Source organism: Lissotriton helveticus, chromosome 1_1, assembly GCF_964261635.1.
Source record: "Lissotriton helveticus chromosome 1_1, aLisHel1.1, whole genome shotgun sequence".
NCBI lineage: Eukaryota > Metazoa > Chordata > Amphibia > Caudata > Salamandridae > Lissotriton > Lissotriton helveticus.
Genome location: NC_136057.1, coordinates 15,202,055 through 15,221,825, shown reverse-complemented (window position 1 = coordinate 15,221,825; position 19,771 = coordinate 15,202,055). Strand labels below are relative to the sequence as shown.

The 19,771-nt window shown below is 44.7% G+C and overlaps 1 protein-coding gene across 1 annotated transcript in view; it reads left to right on the top strand.

The window, feature by feature from the left end:
• LOC144766932 (calcium-binding protein 1-like) overlaps positions 1–19,771 on the top strand; it is a 370,144-nt gene that overhangs the window by 317,977 nt on the left and 32,396 nt on the right. Inside the window, exon 2 of the mRNA XM_078650625.1 lies at positions 18,072–18,102. Coding sequence (XP_078506751.1) covers positions 18,072–18,102 — 31 coding nt within the window. The remainder of the gene's footprint in view (positions 1–18,071; positions 18,103–19,771) is intronic.

Genomic DNA, 19,771 nt, shown 5'->3' with positions numbered 1-19,771 from the left:
CCAGTGCCGAGCCCTGAGGTGACTGTGACATGTTGTAGTTTCCAGGGCTTTAAGTAGGTTGAAAAAACTTGGGGTTCTCTCCAAAGGACGTGTCGGATGTAATTAAGGGCGTGGCTTAAAAGCTTTATACAGGGACTATTGGATTTGTCAATGGTTGTTAGTTGCATAAAATAAAAAGCAGCAACCATTGCTATGTTGAATATAATATTAAACATGCTTCAGTTCTAAAATGATGAGACTGTGAAAGACCCATAACTCCTTCTTTTTAACTTCTTTTCCTGGCTTCTTTACATGAACTGGATTCTGTACATTTCTTTCATGTCGTGAGGTGCAACATTTGTATTTATGTCCTGCTAAAGCAGAGTGCCCTGCCCCAGACCGAGGCTGGAGGAGGCCACCAGATGCTTTAACACCCCAGACTGACCCATTGTCATTCTGTATGTGGCACTCATCAGCCCCAGTCAGAATGACAATGGGCGGGTGGGGCTGCTCTTGTGTTCCAAGGAGGAGTGCGAGGCGCCCCATCAGGGAGTTGAGGCTTCTCGAGGTAAAGACCACCCAGAGAAGGGAGCAAGAAAAGGGCTGACAGCAGCCTTAACAAGAACAGAAAAGAAAGGTTTTCAACACTTTCTATCAGCAGCTTCTGACGGAATTCTTCATAAAGTGAGAGGAGGAGCATTCCATGGCGTAGTTGTTACATAGGTAAGGGTCTGCCTCCGCTTCTGGCCCCTGAACGTGGGGGATGTTTAAAAGTTACTGGCCATTAGATCTCAGGAATCCCACCTGTGAATAAGGTTTGAAATGGCTCCTAAGGTAAAGAGACCCATATGATGGTCAGGGGTCAGAGCTAAGGTCAGAGCTTTGAACCGGATTCTCCTATTGACCAGAAGCCAATGGGGGGCCCGTGAGTGACGCAACACTGGAAATCGACGCAGGATCTTCAAAATCAGCCGGGCGGCAGCATTTCGAATGATCTGACAAAGTGAGAAAGTCTTATGCAAATTAAGCTCTGCCCCAGGGCCGTGTTATTCCATTAATACAAGCCCAATTTGCCCATGATAGCTTCAGATATTAAAATATGAATTAAAATTTTAGGCAATTGTTAGCATTTTAAATGTTAAGAAACATGAAAGTATGCCAATGGCAACGTCATCTTCAATGGTTAGTCAATAAAAAGCATAACAGCCATTCGAAGATGTGTAATAAAAAGGCATCAGTAATAACAGAACGCCTTGAAAATTTTCAATATAGTTTTGATAAAAAAGCATTAAAAAAGTAGGTTTTTCAGATGTGTTGATCAAATTCATTACACTTCCTGGCCTCTGTTCCATTGGAATACGTCGGTTTCGTGATATTTAACGTACTTAGACCTCTCATAATCAAGGGCCGCGGGGCTTATATGAGCTCTTGTCATAAACAGTGTTGGTACTTTAAAGTGTACTATCAAAAGTGTTAATAAAATACAGGGCCTTACTAAAGCCATTCCTAAAATATTAAGGAATAAATCAGCATTTCAGTTAAGCCCTTTTATGATCCATTAGACATGTTTTGGTCCGGTTATGGAGGCTTAGGGCCCCATTAGGATGGCGGGCGGATCGCCCCCGCCGGGCCGGCGGTAGTCACCGCCGGCCCGGCGGGGCGATCCTCCCGCCGTCCATGCAGAAATGACCCACCGCCATAATATTATGGCTGTGGGGGTCCGTGGCGGACAGAAAGACCGTTCGCCGCTTTTCCGCCCGGTCGACATGTCAACTGGGTGGAAAAGGGATTTTATATGGTGGCGGTGTCTTTCAGACACCACCAGCCATATTAGGATGTGCGTTGGGAAATGCCTTTCCATGGCGGCATTGCCGCCACGGAAAGGCATGCGGAGTCTGCTTTGGGGGCCCGTTGTGGACCCCCAGGGACTCCGAGGGGGTGGGAGATGCGCATGGTGGGGTCCTATGGTACCCCCTGCAGTTCCATGCACAACATGGCAGGCACCACGCGGTGCCTGCCATGTTGTGCATGGAAGTGCACAATATGCCTTCCTGGCATTGTGGCGGGCGGTGCTGAGTGCACCGCCCGCTACAATGCTAGGAATGCAGGATGCGCCCGCCACTGTGGCGGGCACATCCTAATGGCACCCACAGGACCCCCGTCCTTATGGCGGGCGATCCCTTTGTACGATGGCAAGGCGGGCGGACAAAGTCCGCCCGCAATCCTAATATGCCCCTTAGTGTGTTCTAGTAAGTTCCCTCCTGGACCCACGTTGGTTCTCCTTTAGTTTTGAGCATTACACGTTTTAGGCTGCCTTTGCTTTGCACAGCCACACATTATACATTTGTGTTTGCCACAATATTATTTTAGAAATGGGCAGCACATGTTATTTGTGATTTAGTTCTTCTTCTTGGGATTCAGTTTGAACATTTCGTACAAGATCGAACACCGTGCTGTACGGTTGTCTAGTGCCAGGTCCTCCTAATTAGACACAGCACAGTAGCACGGCTGCTTTCTTCCAACACAGTAGTTCTTATCACATACTCTGTGACGCACTCCCTTGGGGCTAGAGAGGAGAATTCCAGCAGAGATCAATGATATATCGCTGTGCTCATATAGTGATGAGATATAATTTGCCATGATAGAGCTGTTTATTGTATACAGTTTGCTAGTAATGTTGATTTCTCTGCTTAGTTGTATATGTTTTCTAATCGTAGCACAACTTCTTCATAATAGACTACGATAGTTTAAATATATATTGTAAACTTTCTCTGTGTATTACGGACATGCATGAGTGAGAAACAAAAGGTGATGAACTGTTTCCACGGTTCCATTGTGGACTAGAGAGTCATGGACTAGGTTGCCAAAATCTCTGCTACTCTGGGAAGCATGTATGTCATTACTACGCATGCTTTTACAACGCATGCCTTTACCACACAACTTTTACAACGCAAGTCGTTACAACGACTTGCGTTGGGGGCGCTGGATAGTGAATAGTTTAATTTACTATTACAACTCCAGTCCTCGTGGATAGTAGGGAAGGTTTTGGATAGTAAATTAAATTATTCCCTATCCTACAGCACCCCTCAGCACAAGTCGTTGTAACAACTTGCATTGTTAAAGTTGCGTGGTAAAGGTAGTGCGTGGTAAAAGTTGCGTTGTAAACGCTGTTTCCCCTCTGGGAAGGTTAGGAGTTCAGGTGAGGCACTACGAGCTAGCCAGGATGTGGGTCGACAGGTACTGACATTGTAGAGAGACTCAGTTCCTGCATTCTGAAGTCCTATGATCCCAGGGCACAGTTCTATTTCCCGGCAGAATCCCTGCGACAGTTTTAACCATTGACCTTAGGTTAGGCGGGATAGTGGTAGTGTTGCATCACCACCAGCAGCCACACCAGTCCTTGCTTTGATAGTAACCTATTCCCAAATCAAATGCACACTTGGTTATGCTAAATACATCCCGAACACTCTGATCAGACAAGAAAAAAAATTATAGATTTCTGTGCACCCAACTGTTTACTCTTTGCTTTTCCCCATTCGCCCCAGTGCGAGTGAATAGTCCCAATTTAGGTACAGGAATGAGCTATCATCTTCTGAACTTTTTTTGACCGGGCATGTCCTCATGTTGCAAATGGAGTGGGGCCCTGATTTCATCCACAAATGTTCCATGTCTCGACAATATCAATGAAGTAGAGTGTGTGAATCAGAGTGCAGATACTTCCCATCACATGCGTACCCATTGGGCATGATAAATCGGCTTCAACAGTTGCCGCCGAGGTTAATATAATTTGGGGAACCAGCACAGTAAGTGCAGCCATGGTTCCCTTCTGTAGCTGCACACCCTACATCCCCCAGACCCTCCTTGGCCAGTTCAAAACGGGGTTAAATTCTATCAATGTTAGTCCTAAAAGGGAAACATCCTTTACCACGCGGAATTTACTCCGCAAGGCTTTTACAACGCGTCCCTTACAACGCAAGTCGTAACCACGACTTGCGCTGGAGGGCGCTAGAGGATTAAGAATAGTATATTTACTATTCTAACACCTTCCCTAGTGTCCACGGGGACTGGTGTTAGAATAGTAATTTAAACTATTCTCAATCCGCGCCCCCAACGCAAGTCGTGGTAACGACGTGCGTTGTAAGGGACGCGTTGTAAAAGCACGCGTTGTGACGGTAAGCCTCGTACCGTCATACATCCGTCCTAAAAGCCTCATGTACCTGATATTCCTACGGGCATGTCCATTAATGCCATCCAGGAGGCAAGGTTGAAGCTTCCCCCCCTAAGTGAGAACTGTTTTGAGCGTGTACAGATGCAGAGTTATTTAAGAGCCGCAAGTCCTGGTCACTTGACATTACTGTCAAATGACTGATGATTTCTTCTTGCCGGCTCTGTGGGGTATATCCACGCTCTTTAAAGCCATTTCATCTATTTGAAGAGACGCGGTGGCACCTGCCGATAATGGTGCCACGGGCTATCCGGGGTCTCGAAGATGAATTTCAAATGAGTCTTTAGTGAGTTACCAGTGGCCTTCGTAATCCTGAATTAATAATTTAGTAAGGCAGATCTACATTCTAAGGACTGATTAACCAAGACAAATTCCAGTCTTAATCTTGACTGTCAAATATAATGTGGCAGCTGGAATATTTTCCTGTAGGCAGTACAATGAATGTACTCCAGACGGGTGCAAAGGCTACTGGGTAAGCTCGGTGCCCATACTGCAGGGCAGGGAGGAGCGTCGCTTTTATGACCCCGAGCATCCGGGCTGCTGAATGTCGAGTTCAATTGGGTGATACCATAGGTAATTGCAGCGCCGTTCTTTTTCAGAGTTTTTATCTGGGTGGTGGGGGTAGTGTTTTCTGCAAGCCAGACTCCACGAAAGTTACATTTCCTGGCGGCAATGCTTAATTTTTGTTATTGTTAATTAATTTATAGTTATTTCATTATTAATTGGTAATTCATTTTATTTATTGATTAATCGTTAATTAATTGTTAATTAAATTAAATCGGTTATTTTTAACGTGGGTTTATAGGGGAATAGGGTGGTAAGTAATTTATTATAATTAAGTACATATTCATTTTTATTAATTGGTATTGATTATTAATTTATTGTTAATTAATTGTTAATTAATAATTACTTTTTATTAATTGATAATTACATTGATTGTGTTATTTTTAATGTGTAGTCGGTTGTGCGTTTATAGGGGAATAGGGTGGGAAGTAATTTAATGTTAGTTAAGTAAATATTTATTTCATTTTATTGGTATTTAATATTCATATTTGTGTTAATTAATTATTAATGTTATTTAAAAAAATATGTAATAAGTATGTTAATGTAACCCCTATGCTGTCCTACATCTTGCACACTGTTACACTCACTGGAGTGGGAATAGTAATTGTTACCCCTACGCTATCCAACACTTTCCCTACTGTTGCACTCACTGGAGTGGGCATAGTAAGTTTTCCCCTACACTATCCAACACTTTCTCTACTGTTGCAATCACTGGAGTGGGAATAGTAAGTATTCCCCTACGCTATCCAACACTTTCTCTACTGTTGCACTCACTGGAGTGGGAATAGTAATTATTACCCCTACGCTATCCAACACTTTCCCTACTGTTGCACTCACTGGAGTGGGAATAGTAAGTTCTACTCATAAGCTATCCAACACTTTCCCTACTGTTGCACTCACTGGAGTGGGAATAGTAATTTTTACCCCTACGCTATCCAACATTTTTCCTACTGTTGCACTGTCTGGAGTTGGAATACTAATTTTATTCCCTCGGCTATCTAATATTCTTGTTATTATTTTAGTTGCCGTAGTATCTAATTAATTGTAAAAATATTACAAATAAAATAAAAATATATATATAATAATAAGAATATATTTAATTTTTATTTATAATATTGTTTTATGTGTAGAGATATATTTGTAATTTTAAAAAAAGTATATGTTATTAAAATAATTATTAAAAAATATTATTAAGTAAGTATATGTATTATATATTATATATATATATGTTTAACTAATTTTTAGATTGTATATATTAGTTATAATTTTTAAACATTTTAAAATATTTTGAACTATGATTATTTTAATTATATGTATTATTTACTTTATTTTACATTCTTTTTGTAACTTAAAAAAACTATAATTTTAACAACAATATTTTTGACATCGATATTATTTTTTCAATATTTTTGTAACATAATGTCGATAGGAGTCAATATTCTTGACTTCGATATTTTTGCGTTGATATTTCCTTAGGTCGATTTTCTGTCCCTTGACATTCTGTCAGTGATTCATTTTAAATAAAATTTGAGATGCTTCTGCCCCAATAGGTTTCTGCCAAAGTCTAATCAATGTAGCAAACATATGCTTAAGGGCATGTTGCTGTCTAAGGCGTTCAAATTCTCGCATAAGTTCCCAAACCTCGTCAACACCATAAATCGCATTACAAGCCCACCGTGCAGTCTGGTCAGCTATTACTTGTTTCTCTTCATCCCCTAAACCAGAACGCACTAACGAGCCTATTTGCTCCCTGTATTTAGTCCAATCTCTATCCTCAAACCTACGTACTGGTGTCTCAGCATTCAAAGGTGTCAGAGGATGAAGAACCATAGAGGAAAAAGCAACAGAGGTAACAGGCACAATCGTTGTTAATTCTTGCAACGGCGGAGAAAGAACGGAAGATACAGAAGTTGAAACAGTAGATGTACTAGGGGTCACCATAGTCAAGTCAAGTCAAAACCACTTTAATCGATTAATTAAAATCATAAAAGATACACAATCAGTACAAACAGTTCATACAATACATTTCAGCGAATACATTTAAAATAACGTGACTAATAAAACATTTATACAGGGATGATAAAAGTCATAAAATGCAATTTAGAAAAGAGCAGAGATTCAACAATCAATCGTATTTAAACATCTCAATTTCCTTAGTCGTACAGCTGCTACAAAATAACTCGCTATATTAAAAATGTTCCAGGGGTTATCCAGAAGTTGTAAATAAAATAAAGCAGGTTTGGCTTGTGAAAACCCCCTACCCTTAAATAGTGGTATTATAAATTTCAATCTAATTTCATGATAATATCCACAAAAAAGTTTAAAATGCATAGTATCTTGCAAAGAGCTGCTGTCACAATTACAAAAGGCTATATCCTCCGGCTTGCTCCACCCTTCATAGGATCCCAATAAAAGATGAATCAGATTGAAACGAAATTTGGTTAACAACAAGCGATGGAATGGCCTAGTTACCAACTTTAAATAGGGCTCCATCAGTAGGGTCGTAACTAATAAAAAATGGGCTCTCACAAGAGGTTTTTATAATTCCTCCGCCTCCCTTTCCTGGGACCTTAAAGAAAGGAAGTGCTTTTTAACCCAGTTGATGTCCCCCTTCACAATACCATCTGGGTTAACAAATAAGTCTGGACGCCCAAGTTTCACTAGCATTTATTTTACAAACGAAAACCACTGTATTTCATTCCCCTTTTCCAACCTGAGGCAATCTTTTAAAATCTGACGTCTTAAAACTAATTCAGGGTTAAGCCATGTCTTTAGCCAACAGATAATGGGGGACAAACTAATCTGGTCAGACAAATACCCTATCCCCAACTCCTGATGTGTAGCAAACGTGGGTGTGGATGGGGGAATGGATAAAAGAGAGCGAAGAAATTTATTTTCCACTTTTTGTAGTTCGTCCACATGTTTATACCCCCATGATGCTGCTCCATACAATGCTCCTGCCAGACATTTTGCTTTATATATAGCAAGAATAGCTTCACAGGGTCTACCCCCTAACCGCTGTGCAAAGCTTTGTACTGCTTGTGTTGATCTTCCTGGGGCAGCTTTTTTTGCTACAAACTGGGGGGCCCAGGCGCATCGCTCATCAAAAAGGACCCCCAGTTAGGTAAAAACCTTCACCCTTTTTACTTCTTCCTCCTTACAATAAAAAGTCCTTACTTTATTCTTGCTTAATCCCATGGACATTGTATTGGATTTTGCACTGTTTACGGCCAATTCCAAAGAGTCCATAAACTCCCCAAAGGCATTCAGTAGCCTCTGTGCGGGCTAATAGGACCACATCGTCCGCGTATAGGAGGACCGGGATGGATCTGACACCTATACGAGGAACGTCCAGTGTAGCAGTGTCCAGGAGTTTATCTAAGGCATTAATACACAGAGTAAAAAGTAGAGGGGCCAGAATGCACCCTTGTCTGACCCCCTACCAGACTTAAAGTGACGTGTGCAAGAACCCTCGTGAGACATCCTGACTAACGCTCGCAGATTCCTGTGTAGGTCTGCCAGGAAATAGACCAGGCAGGGGTCAAAGCCCAAATCCAATAATAGCGTCCACAGCTTCGCTCTATTTACTAAATCGAAAGCTCCGGATAGGTCCATGAAACCTAAATAAATGGACACCTTGGATGCTATAGTATATTTGTTAATTAGCAAATACAGGTTTAGGCACTGGTCTTCAGTACTTCTGCCGGTTCTAAAACCGTATTGGAGGTCGGACAAGATTCCTTTGTCAGTCACCCATTCTGACATTTTATAAAGAATGACTTTTCCCAATATCTTAACCGATGAATCAATTAGGGAAATGGGCCTATAAAATCTAGGGTCCCCTCTTTGTCCTTTTTTGAATACGGGGATAATAATAGAGTGGGCCCAAGATGCAGGAATCCCTAAGGCAACAGAAGAATTAACAAGCATTTACAATGCAATGGTTTCGCCTTTGGAAAAGTTAGAGCTATTGGCATTGTAAATGACAAAATGTGTATTTATGTGTTGGTTTTGAAAACAGATAAATAAATGGCATTGTCATTTACATTGCCATTAGCTTAATCTCTGCAGTGGGAGGGAGGGAGACACAGAGGGAGGGAGGGAAACAGAGAGTGGCTGACAGGGAGGGAGACACAGAGGGAGAGTGGGAGACAAGGAGGGAGACACAGATGGAAAGTGGGAGACAGGGAGGGAGACACAGAGGGAGGGACGGAGACACAGAGGGAGGGAGACACAGAGGGAGGGAGACACAGAGGGAGGGAGACACAGAGGGAGGGAGGGAAACAGAGAGTGGCTGACAGGGAGGGAGACACAGAGGGAGAGTGGGAGACAAGGAGGGAGACAGGGAGTGAGACACAGAGGGAAAGTGGGAGACAGGGAGGGAGACACAGAGGGAGGGACGGAGACACAGAGGGAGGGAGACACAGAGGGAGGGAGACACAGAGGGAGGGAGGGAGACCCAGAGGCAGGGAGACACAGTGGGAGGGAGACACAGTGGGAGGGAGACACAGAGGGAGGGAGACACAGAGGGAGGGAGGGAGACCCAGAGGCAGGGAGACACAGTGGGAGGGAGACACAGTGGGAGGGAGACACAGTGGGAGGGAGACACAGTGGGAGGGAGACACAGTGGGAGGGAGACACAGTGGGAGGGAGACACAGTGGGAGGGAGACGCAGAGGGAGGGAGATGCAGAGGGAGGGAGATGCAGAGGGTGGGAGATGCAGAGGGAGGGAGATGCAGAGGGAGGGAGATGCAGAGGGAGGGAGGGAGATGGAGGGAGAGAGAGGGAAGGAGACGGAGAGAGGGAGGGAGACAGAGGGAGAGAGAGAGTAAGATGTGTGTATGCTGGGTCTGGTGGCTCAGTGGACGAAGGTGTCTGCTGCAGGGACCTGTGTTTAACCTCATGGTCAAAATTTGTTTTTGCTTTTGCCCCGCCCCCTCCACCTCTGACCCCGCCCCCACCGGTGCGGCCCTCGGCCGCAAACCACACTGTAAATTTGGCACCCCGAGAGCAAGTTTGTGAGTACCCATGGCCTAGAGGGTGTTTTTTTTTCCCTTGGGCCCTCTAGCTACTGCAGGAGTGAAGGTCCAGTGCTTGATTGGCTGGCCAGAACAGGAGAGAAAATATCCCAGAATGGACAGCCTAGTGAAGCAACCAGCTAAGTATAATAAGAAATACTATCAATGGAACTGGTAAGCTACTAAAAGCATAACTGAAAACCATAACTCACACCTCTTCATTCATCATTCTGCTAAGTGCTCTGTCCTATGACATAACCGCTCCTCAATGGTCATCATCCATGACACGGAAACACTTCACTCATAGAATCAAGGCAAAGAAAACACACTTCCACACACACCCTACACAGTGCTACCCATGTAGGCAAGTGCTTCAGCGTCCCACATAGGGGCAGTAAGCGCTATATAAATGTTGCGATACAATACAATATATTGAATTTGCGTGGAGGATGAATCTTAACCACAAAATCCTTGATAGGGTTATTTATTACAGTAATCAATCACATAGCTAGGAGTGGCATAAAATCCACGTTGCTATCCAAATGTATTGTATCATTGGTGGAGTCACTCACTGAAAAAAGTATGGTTCAACCCGAGACCGCGCAAGATTCTTACTGCAGCCAATGCATTATACACTTGGAGTTAAAGCGGGTAAGCCCCTAAAAGTACACAATGCATTTAACTGGTTACTGTACAGACCGCCTTTGACTTCCAAAATGAATTGCAAAATGGGCTGTCTCAAGTATTTTTAGATAATCAAACAGCGAAAGTTAATAGTAATAAGGAAAATGGCTCTCGATACGTTTATGTACATTATAACGAGCCAGCTTCAGGAACTCATACTCTAGCAAGCGTATCTTCGTAAGGGGGGCTGGAAGCTGCCTTAGCTGGAGAACAGTCCAGGCGCCTGCCTGCCTGACCTGGTCGAACGTTTGTTTTGAAGCTTGTGGCTGGACATCTGGCGCTCTGCTGTGCGGCCTGGCCTGCACGAAAACATATGCGCTGTGGCTTCTCTCTGGGTATTCAAATACAAACAATGTAGACACCGGCTGTCCACTGTAATCTAACTGAGGAGTACGTTTTTAGAGTTCTCCCCCAAAAAGGAAGAGAAAGTACTTACCCTGCTGGTTGCTTTATTAGTTCCACCACCTATGCCTGTTCGGTACTCGATACACTCCCTCTAATCAGACGCCGACTTTGCAAGAGTCTCGTCCAATCAGAGTAGCGCTTATTGCGAGGTCACTCGACTGTCAGTTATTGCCATGGACATGGAGACAGAAGCTGCGGTGGAGTGAAATCCGCCACGTGAAATGCCAAAGCCGACACAAAGCCCGTTCTTCATAGCTGCTGGTGTAGATAGAGCTGGTTAGACAGCCCCTGGGATGCAAGGAACATAATATTAAGAAACGGAGTCAAAATGCCCGGGCGGCGCGTATTGGTCTATTCTTTAATAACTTATGGCGGGTTAATCTCTGTGAACTACACTACCCAGGTTCCTCTTCTCCTAGCGTAAAATGCCTTTGTTATAAACTGTCGAAAGCGTCTCTGGGGCGCGATGCGAAATGATTACTGAAGTCTGTCGAGGTTGTTGTTTCTCGTATTCAAGACAAGTTGCATCTAATCAGTGAGCAGGGCTTTAAGAAGGATGAAACAAGCATTTACAAAATGGAACGGGCATACGGACGGGAGGGAGGGGGGGCGGGAAAGGAACGGACAGCGGGAGGGGGGACAGGAAAGGAACCACTCACCTGGACTTTCTCGGCCGGCGGTCGGCCGCCAAATGGCCCAAACAACCTCGACGAGCCAAAAAAAAAAAGCCCCGCCCACCGCCGCATGACGTGGCCAAAAGAGAAAAATTCTCGGGAACGCCCCCGAATCTGGTCCGGCCTTGACGGACAGATCCGGCACCCAATGGAGCTAGCCAATGGGAGCCGGGGGACGTTCCCGAAGTCCTTATTGTAAACAAAGGATTTCGCCTGCGCAGAGCGCAGCCTTCAGCAGGCGAAACCCAAAAAAACAAAAGTGGTCTGTCTAGTAGATCCACAAAAGCTCAAGTATAAATGGATGGCGAATGGGGTAACGGTGGAAGAACAAGGGTCATACAAGTACCTCGGAACAATAATATCACAAGGAGCGAAACACAAGGAGCACAAAGCAGCAATACAAGCCAAAGCCCAATCTTTAATCTACGCTTAAAAAAAATGGACTGCCCTAATTACAAGCACCTATTAAAAGTTATGGCAGCCCAAATCATGCCCACCCTATCCTACGGTCTAGTTACTTGGTGTGGCAAGGAGGCCGATCTATTAAATGACCTACAGATCAAAACCTACAAAGCTGTCTTCAACCTCCCAAAATCCGCCTCAGCATCACAAGTCAGGCTTGAATTTGGACTGCAAAATCAGAAAATCCGGAGCATGAGCGGCTTTGTGAAGCTCTGTCACAAACTTCGCTCTGCAGACCCAGATACAATGGACTGGCTGAGCTGGGAAGAAATCAAAAAACAGGCGGACAGCGAAACCCCGAGCACCTGGTGAAAGAGTTTGAAAACCTGTCTGAAAGAGCTGGAGCTGGAATCAGCATGGAAAACTGGGACGGACAAAGCATGCTTAAGCAGATCAGCCAACGTGGCAGCAAAAAGGAAATCCTTTCTGGAGGATAAAAACACACTTGCAAAACGTCGGCATGGTTGGACCATCATTAACTCCTTTACAGCACTAAAACCTCAAGCATATCTCTCATCTCACTTTAGCGGGTATTTAAAAAGAGCATTTACAGATTACCGGATGGGTCTGCATGTCTCGAAAGATTTATTACCGTCCTGGAAACGCTCTCAACAGACGGAGCAATGTCGTCTCTGTGGTTATAAAACCGAAACCCTAGCCCATTTTCTCTGTGTATGTCCAGCACTCATGGCTCAGAGGCGACGATATTTGAAACCCATTTTAAACGAGCTAAACATCCGATCCTGCAGACACGCAGTAACAAGTTGGATGGGAGGTTCCTCCATAATTCTGGCATGCCGGGGAGTCAAATTCCTGGCAGAGGTGAGAAAATGCTTAGGTCAAGTCGAGCAGGGGGAATACTGAGGAGGTGGGCCACTAGGGCCACCCTAATTCCAGGGTCTCTCATGGAAATTATAAACAGTAAAAACTGACTGAGACCCTGAGACGGCTGGAGCTGCCCCGGACGAAAGTTTTTAAATATCGTATTTTATACCATTTCCTAGACGCTGAGTAGCAACAAGACCAGAATTTTTTAAATTAATTTTTGTACTGTTATTTTATCATGTGAAATTTGTAATAATTTTAAATAATTATGAAATAAACCTTTTTGACTTTGACATGAGTCCCATGCTCACTTTGCCACTGGATTCAAGCAAGCCTGGCTGAAGACGGCTGTAATGCCAGAAACCGGTCCTAGGAAGCTTGAATCCGGTCCAGGGAAGGCATGGCTTGGCAGTTCGGGCTGGACTGTTCCCATGAGGCACAGGGTCAGACTGATTTGCATATGGCCATGTCTGAACTGGGGTGGCCGAGTGAGCTAAAGAATGGTGATGGATCAAACCCAGATCTTTTGACAGGGTGTGAGTGTTTGATTGGTTCAGATGCTCCGTCCATCACCACCCCCTTTTGTACCACTAATATGATGGATCACAAAATCACCCTAGACATAGTCATAGAAGGGCTAGAAACCAGTGATGCTGTATTAAGTCAGCTGGAATTCTTCCATTCAAACTGGTTCCAACGTGTAAAAATTGATGAGGCTCTCTCTAAACCGGCTCCTGTAACATGTGAAATCCCCTAAGGTTTAATATTAGCTACATTACTATTTAATATATTTGTTGAGCCCCTTGGACCTCTACTAACAGAACTACGTATTCTTTTATTGTGGATTGAACCTAGTTGAACATGAAATTATGACCACTCAGTGTGGTCTTTTTCTCTAACCAAAATCAAGAATGGCTAGACATTTAAAACGCAATGATTTTAAAGCTGAGAACCTAGCACCTCTTAAAGGTGTTCTACATGCAGCTACAAGTTTAATCCCACTATAATGCAAATATGCCCACATCAATTATGTTCTGTGTTCTGCAAAGTGGGTCCCGACTAAAAGGGGGGGGGGCAGTTATAAAATTGCATATATAACTTATAAGGCACCACGTCTAAATAAATAACTTTAAAATACAGTGCTTTTCCATGGGTTCCCGCCTGATTGGGAAATAATATTATCGCCTCCCAATCCAAGACACCAAGAAAGGATCCTCTCCTCACGTCTCATTTGAGGTACTCTTTACCTGTACATGAGGCTATCTAACTCCTCCAGCCATTTTATGCGCCTCCTAAAATCCAACCTTCTTGAAAAATACCTCTAAACAGCATGACAGGGCAGATCATCGCTCGCTTGGCAGTTTCAAAGATGCTTACTGTGAAAAAACTCTTGCTTTGGTAAAGGAGTTTATTGAAGTGGCACCCTGAAAAACCCTGGAATACATTTCTTGTGAGGTACTGATGTTAAACCACACTTTGTGTAACTGCTTCAACAAAGTATGTTTAATGACCCGATGCAACACCCACTTTTATATTTTGCCAGAAAAGTCTAGGATTTAGAAATGAATAAACTGTGCATTTCGGTTATGTTCTCCAAACCCCTCCACATAAAAAATGAAGATCTACAGAATAAAAAAAGCTAATGTATCCCCGAGTGACTGGATGTCTGTGTAGGTTTAGGGTCTAGTCAACGAGTCACCAACATATAAAAGATGAACGCACGTTATCATTTCCAACCGCTTGACATTGCTCTCTTGTTTCACTCTTCTTTATCCGATTCCTGCTTTTTAGGATGGGTAAATTGTAGCCGTCTGCCCCTCTCTCCATAGGATCTTAGACCCCAAATTCAACGACAATTGCAAAAAAAGTAAAGTGCACATTTGTAAAGCGCACAATCACCCGTAAGGGTCTCTAGGCGCTGGGGGCCGTCGGGAAGATTAAGCAAGCTATTGCCCAGAGTCACATGGTGCTGGGCTGACCTGCCGCCGGAGCCGGGGATCGAACCCTGGTCCCCAGATTCCAGCGTCAGTCGCCCTGGCCGCGGCGCCACACCTCTCCCACGCAGCAGGAAGCCAAAGACAGCAGGAAGGACGCGACGCCTGTTTCTTTATGTTCTTATTACGATTATATTATACTAACTGTCCGCTTCCTGAGAGAACTTTACAAGGTGACTATACTTTAAAAGCGAAACCGGTCCAGAACAAAAAAACACTGTTTCTCCCTTCCGAAGGTATGGTACGCCCTAGTGTGTTGTTGGTCACACCCTATGCACGAACCTCCCGTAGCATCCAATGGAATGTAGTTAAGACCAACCAATTCGACAACTAGACCGCGCCACAGAAACAAATCAACGTCCTTTACAGCGTGGTTACGACAATGGAACTTCTGTTGCTGAGTGCTGTACCCCACTCGTCCTAGCTTTACATATGCCCAGAGCTCCACCAGGAACGCGGGTGTGTCTGAAGAAGACTATTGCAGACGCTTCAGTATTGAAGAATGCAGGTGGCTAACTACGGAGCTCATAAACCTGTACGTGCGAAACGTGTACGGTTCCGAACATATGAACTATGACTGCACGTTGGACAAGCTTCGGGTAAAGTCCGCGCTATATAAAAACGCATAAATAAAATAAATAATCGATCAACGCCGATTCCGATTGCCCTTGAGCACGCCCACTTACCGCCCTTTGATGTACGGGGACCTCAACGTTAGTCTTTCGTTTTTAACCTTCGCTTTCCGTCGGGGCAGCATTGCAGGCTCTGATTGGCCCACGGTTTCTCTGCAGTCATTCGTCGCAGGTGAAACAGTACTTTCATTGGGCAGTTCAGTCTAAGAGTGGCTGCCGTTCTGACAGCCTGTACTTTATGCTAGTAGACATGGGGCTGAGGAGAAGCTCCAGAGATCACTGGAGTTTTTTCATTTAAAAAAATGTTCTTCAATGGAGCTCTTAATGCTCCGCGTTACATAGCACCCGTGGATAGCCTAAGTAGAAAGGTGAGTACACGGAGGCATACCTGCCAACTCACAAGGGAAAATGAGGTAAAAACCAATGTAACAAGTCAGGTCCCGGGCCGGCCAGCCAATCACAGCGCGGCCCGGGAATGACGTCACGGGGGTGTCCCGGGCCGGCAGCCAATGGCAGCGCGGCCCGGGACAAAGGGGCGGGGCTTAAAAAAAGCACCAGAAACGCCCCCGAATCGCGTTTTCGAGAGAAAACGCGATTGACAGCCTCTGCCTCCCAATGGCTAGCCTCCATTTATGGAGCTAGCCAATGATAGGCAGAGGCGGGTCATCACCCCAGATAGAAATCAAGAGGTTTTGCTAGCGCATGCGTACTTCGTACGCATGGCTAAGGCAAAACCTAAAAACATTAGTTAAAATTTTAGCCCATAATTTAGGGTTACTTTTATAAAAATCGGCAGGTACGCCGTCCGGGCCTGGCGCCTTATTACTTGAGGATTCAATTATTGCTTGCTCCACCTCCACGGTATTAACCGCATGCGCGCTAGCGGGTTTTCCCGCTGTGCGCTGAAATTTAAAAAAAACGCGGTTTGTGACAAAGCCAGCTCGTCATCCGCGTAGCGCAGGTAACGCCCATGACGAGCTTGCTTTGTCATCCGCATCGAAGGGGTTAAACACTAATCTGGGGTAGGGAGAACCACACCGTTGTCAAATATGGCAAGGACAAAGATGGAGCGGGTGGCCCCGTGGCAGCAGCCTTCAAAAAAACAGCTGTAGACATGGGAGTAACCAGAACAGATGAAGCAGACTGTTGTGGTTGTAAAGGAACAGTGGGATATATCCTCTGTGGGGCGTAAGGAAGCACGGGTCGAGTTTCTAATAACTTCTCTATGAAAGTACTGTCTTCTTCTTTGGCCAAATAAGACTTATCTATATGCAACCGAAATCTTCTATCTTCACATTCACTTCCGGACTCTTGTTTTTCTCTATCATATGCCACAGCTTTCTGTGTCAATATTTGCATGTTCCCCTTCCATGCTTCTCTTTAACCATCTCCTTCTGCCAAGTCCTGAGGGAGTCAAACATGGACTGTGTACTTTTCTTAAACAATTGCTCCTCTAAAAATCTAAATTTTTGTTCATCAAAAGTGCCCGTCAGAGGCCACTGCAACTCAGCGTTGTCCCTCTTATATTTCTGCCATAATGTACTAAACATAATAAGGCAAAGGCCATGTTTCACATACATATCAATATTAGTGCTGCCTTCAGGAGGCGCCGGCTGATCTTCTTCCAATCGAGCATCCGCAGAACAACAACGACAACACACGTTCCAAACTTTGCTAAAACTAGACATTTTTAAAAGGAAAACAAGTTTGTTATTTTTACATTGTAAAGTAAATGCAAGTACTATTTTTCAAAACAGTCCTCAAACCGTAACAAACTCAAACTACAATGTTACCATATCCACAAAGAACCAAAACAAACTCACCTGATATCAGTGGTACAAACAAATCTATTCTCCATTGTCGACTCTTCAGACCAAATGGTCATATCCAAGAGTTTCGCCATTTAGGACTCCAGTCGTGATGGCCATTGGGCGAGGCACTGTCCGGCAGGACAGAAAATGCAGCTGCGAGCAAATAATAGTCTTTGTGCAGGGATTCCTGAGCCGTCAGTCCAACCTGACGATGTCCTTGACGTTCCCATGTCTGCGGAAAGGGGATGGATCATTCACCCAAAGGAGTCCTTGTTCGGTCACCAACTGAAGGAAGTGACCCAATTAGGGTCACCCAGGTCATCAATGACCACCTCTCAGCCTTCCATACCTTCTTCCCAATCAAAGCCTGATTGGCCCCAAGGCCCCGGGACATGTCTCTCCCCTCCTAGGATGCATTACACTGCCCCTACTGCTGGGTGTCAGCTTGTCTCATGCACCTGCCCACTGTGGACTGATGCATTGAAGTACTGAAAACGGAGCACTCCTTACCGCTTATTACAGCCTTAAGGCTCCTTGGAAGGCTAGCACGTGGTCCCTGCTTCAGGGGGGATCTGATGTGCAGATTAGAGTGTTGGTATTCGTTGTATCATGTTATTGTGACTTTGTGTTGTGCTATTGCTACTTTGGATCGTGTTATTGTTACTATCATGTAATAGGTACTTTTTACCATATTATTGCTACTTTGAATCATGTTGTTGGTACTTTGTGTTGTCTTATTGTATCTAATGTCAGAAATGAGCCACGTGGCAATAATTTGTCTCTTTTTTCTGTTTCTAGGACCGGGATCTGAGACCGGAAGAGATTGAAGGTAAAGATAGTGTATCAAACTGGATTATTGTACACACATAAGACACGGACAAGTTAATGCACACACAGCCTGTATGTGGAGGCCCACACTGGCATATAAAGGCACAAAAACACCTGCACGCAACCTCTCTCACACACAACCACGTAAGAATACACACAAATATATGTATACTGTACATGGTTAGAGACAAGCGTAAGGCATCCAGGGCTTGGGAGTGGAAGCCGGGTTGTGGACGGCTAAAGCCTTGTGATTTAGGGCCTCATGTAGATCTTGCCGGACGGGTTACTCTATCACAACGCTGACGGATATCGTGTCCGATGAAATACAAACCCCATTACATCCTATGGGGCGTATATGTCGACTGTAAGGATGTCCGGCACCGTTGTGATGGAGTAACCCATCCGCAGAGATCTAAATCAGGCCATAGGATACAAGAGCATTTATATTTCAGAGGATGGGATATCCGTCACCGTTGTGAGTGAGTAACCCGTCCGTGGAGATCTAAATCAGACCATAGGATACAATAGCATTTATATTTCAGAAGACGGGATATCCGTCAGCGTTGTGATGGAGTAACCCGTCCGTGGAGATCTCAATCAGGCCTGATTTGAAGAGACGAGTTTTCAACTCTTTCCTAAACTGGAGCGGCATCGGAGTGGTGCTGGTAGATGTTGTTTCAGATCTTGGGTGTAAAGGAGCTGTGGTCTTGTTTTTTCCCTCTTCTTGTACTCTGATGCTGTTATGGCTTTGAGTGTGCCATGATCCACCACGGATGCTGAGCTTGTCCTCAAAATACGCAGGGCCACTGGTCAAGAGGAGGCTTGTCCAGGACAGCACCGACCTCCCAAACATGAGTGCTCCGCCCCTGCTCTGGTCTGATCGTCTTCCTACCGGCAGCAGACTGTTGGGGAAGCCTCCGGAAGTAGACTTCTTCTGCAGAAACAGCCCTAGCAGTCCTCTCTCAAGAGCAGGGGCCGTGTCCACTGCTAGGGGACCTTTAACACCCAGCTGATGGATGCCAGGATTCTGGCTGGAATGGGAACCTCCCAATTAGGATGTAAGCCCTGAAACATAGAATGTTATTGAAGGCTGTCTAGAACCCTGAGGCCTGATGCCCGGTGCACAGTCAGTGAGAGGTCCTTGAAGCTTTTTTATGCTGCATTTTGACACATATCTGTGCGTTCTACAAACCCAGCTCTGTCGCTGGTCTCAGATGGTTCTGCTCATTTTTAGGTCTGGCTTTAGTCTGAAAAGACCTAATCCTGGCACACATATTCATAACACAACCTACACAAACTCAAAGCCCCTTTAGGTCAGCCATCTCCTACTTGTTGGAATGAGCTTGCTTCAGCCGTTGGCGTCCAGGGTTGTCCATCTCATGGCGGGGTCAGGCAGCCCATAGCGTTTCACGCATGCGTACATTTTGTTGTCAGCGTTGTGTCATAAGCAACAAGTAACAGTAGTTCCGGCTCCTCTGTTGATCGACGGGTTGAGCAGACCTAGACTGATCAAGTGAGGTGTGGTTACAATTCTGTAGGTTCTGTTTACAGATGATGCGGACAGGCATACTTGTGACTGCTTTTGCCCTATTGGAGTGTTGGCTATAGGTATATCTGTCATAGCTCATTGTATACATCTGAAAGCCTTGTTTTTGAATGGAGAACTGTGC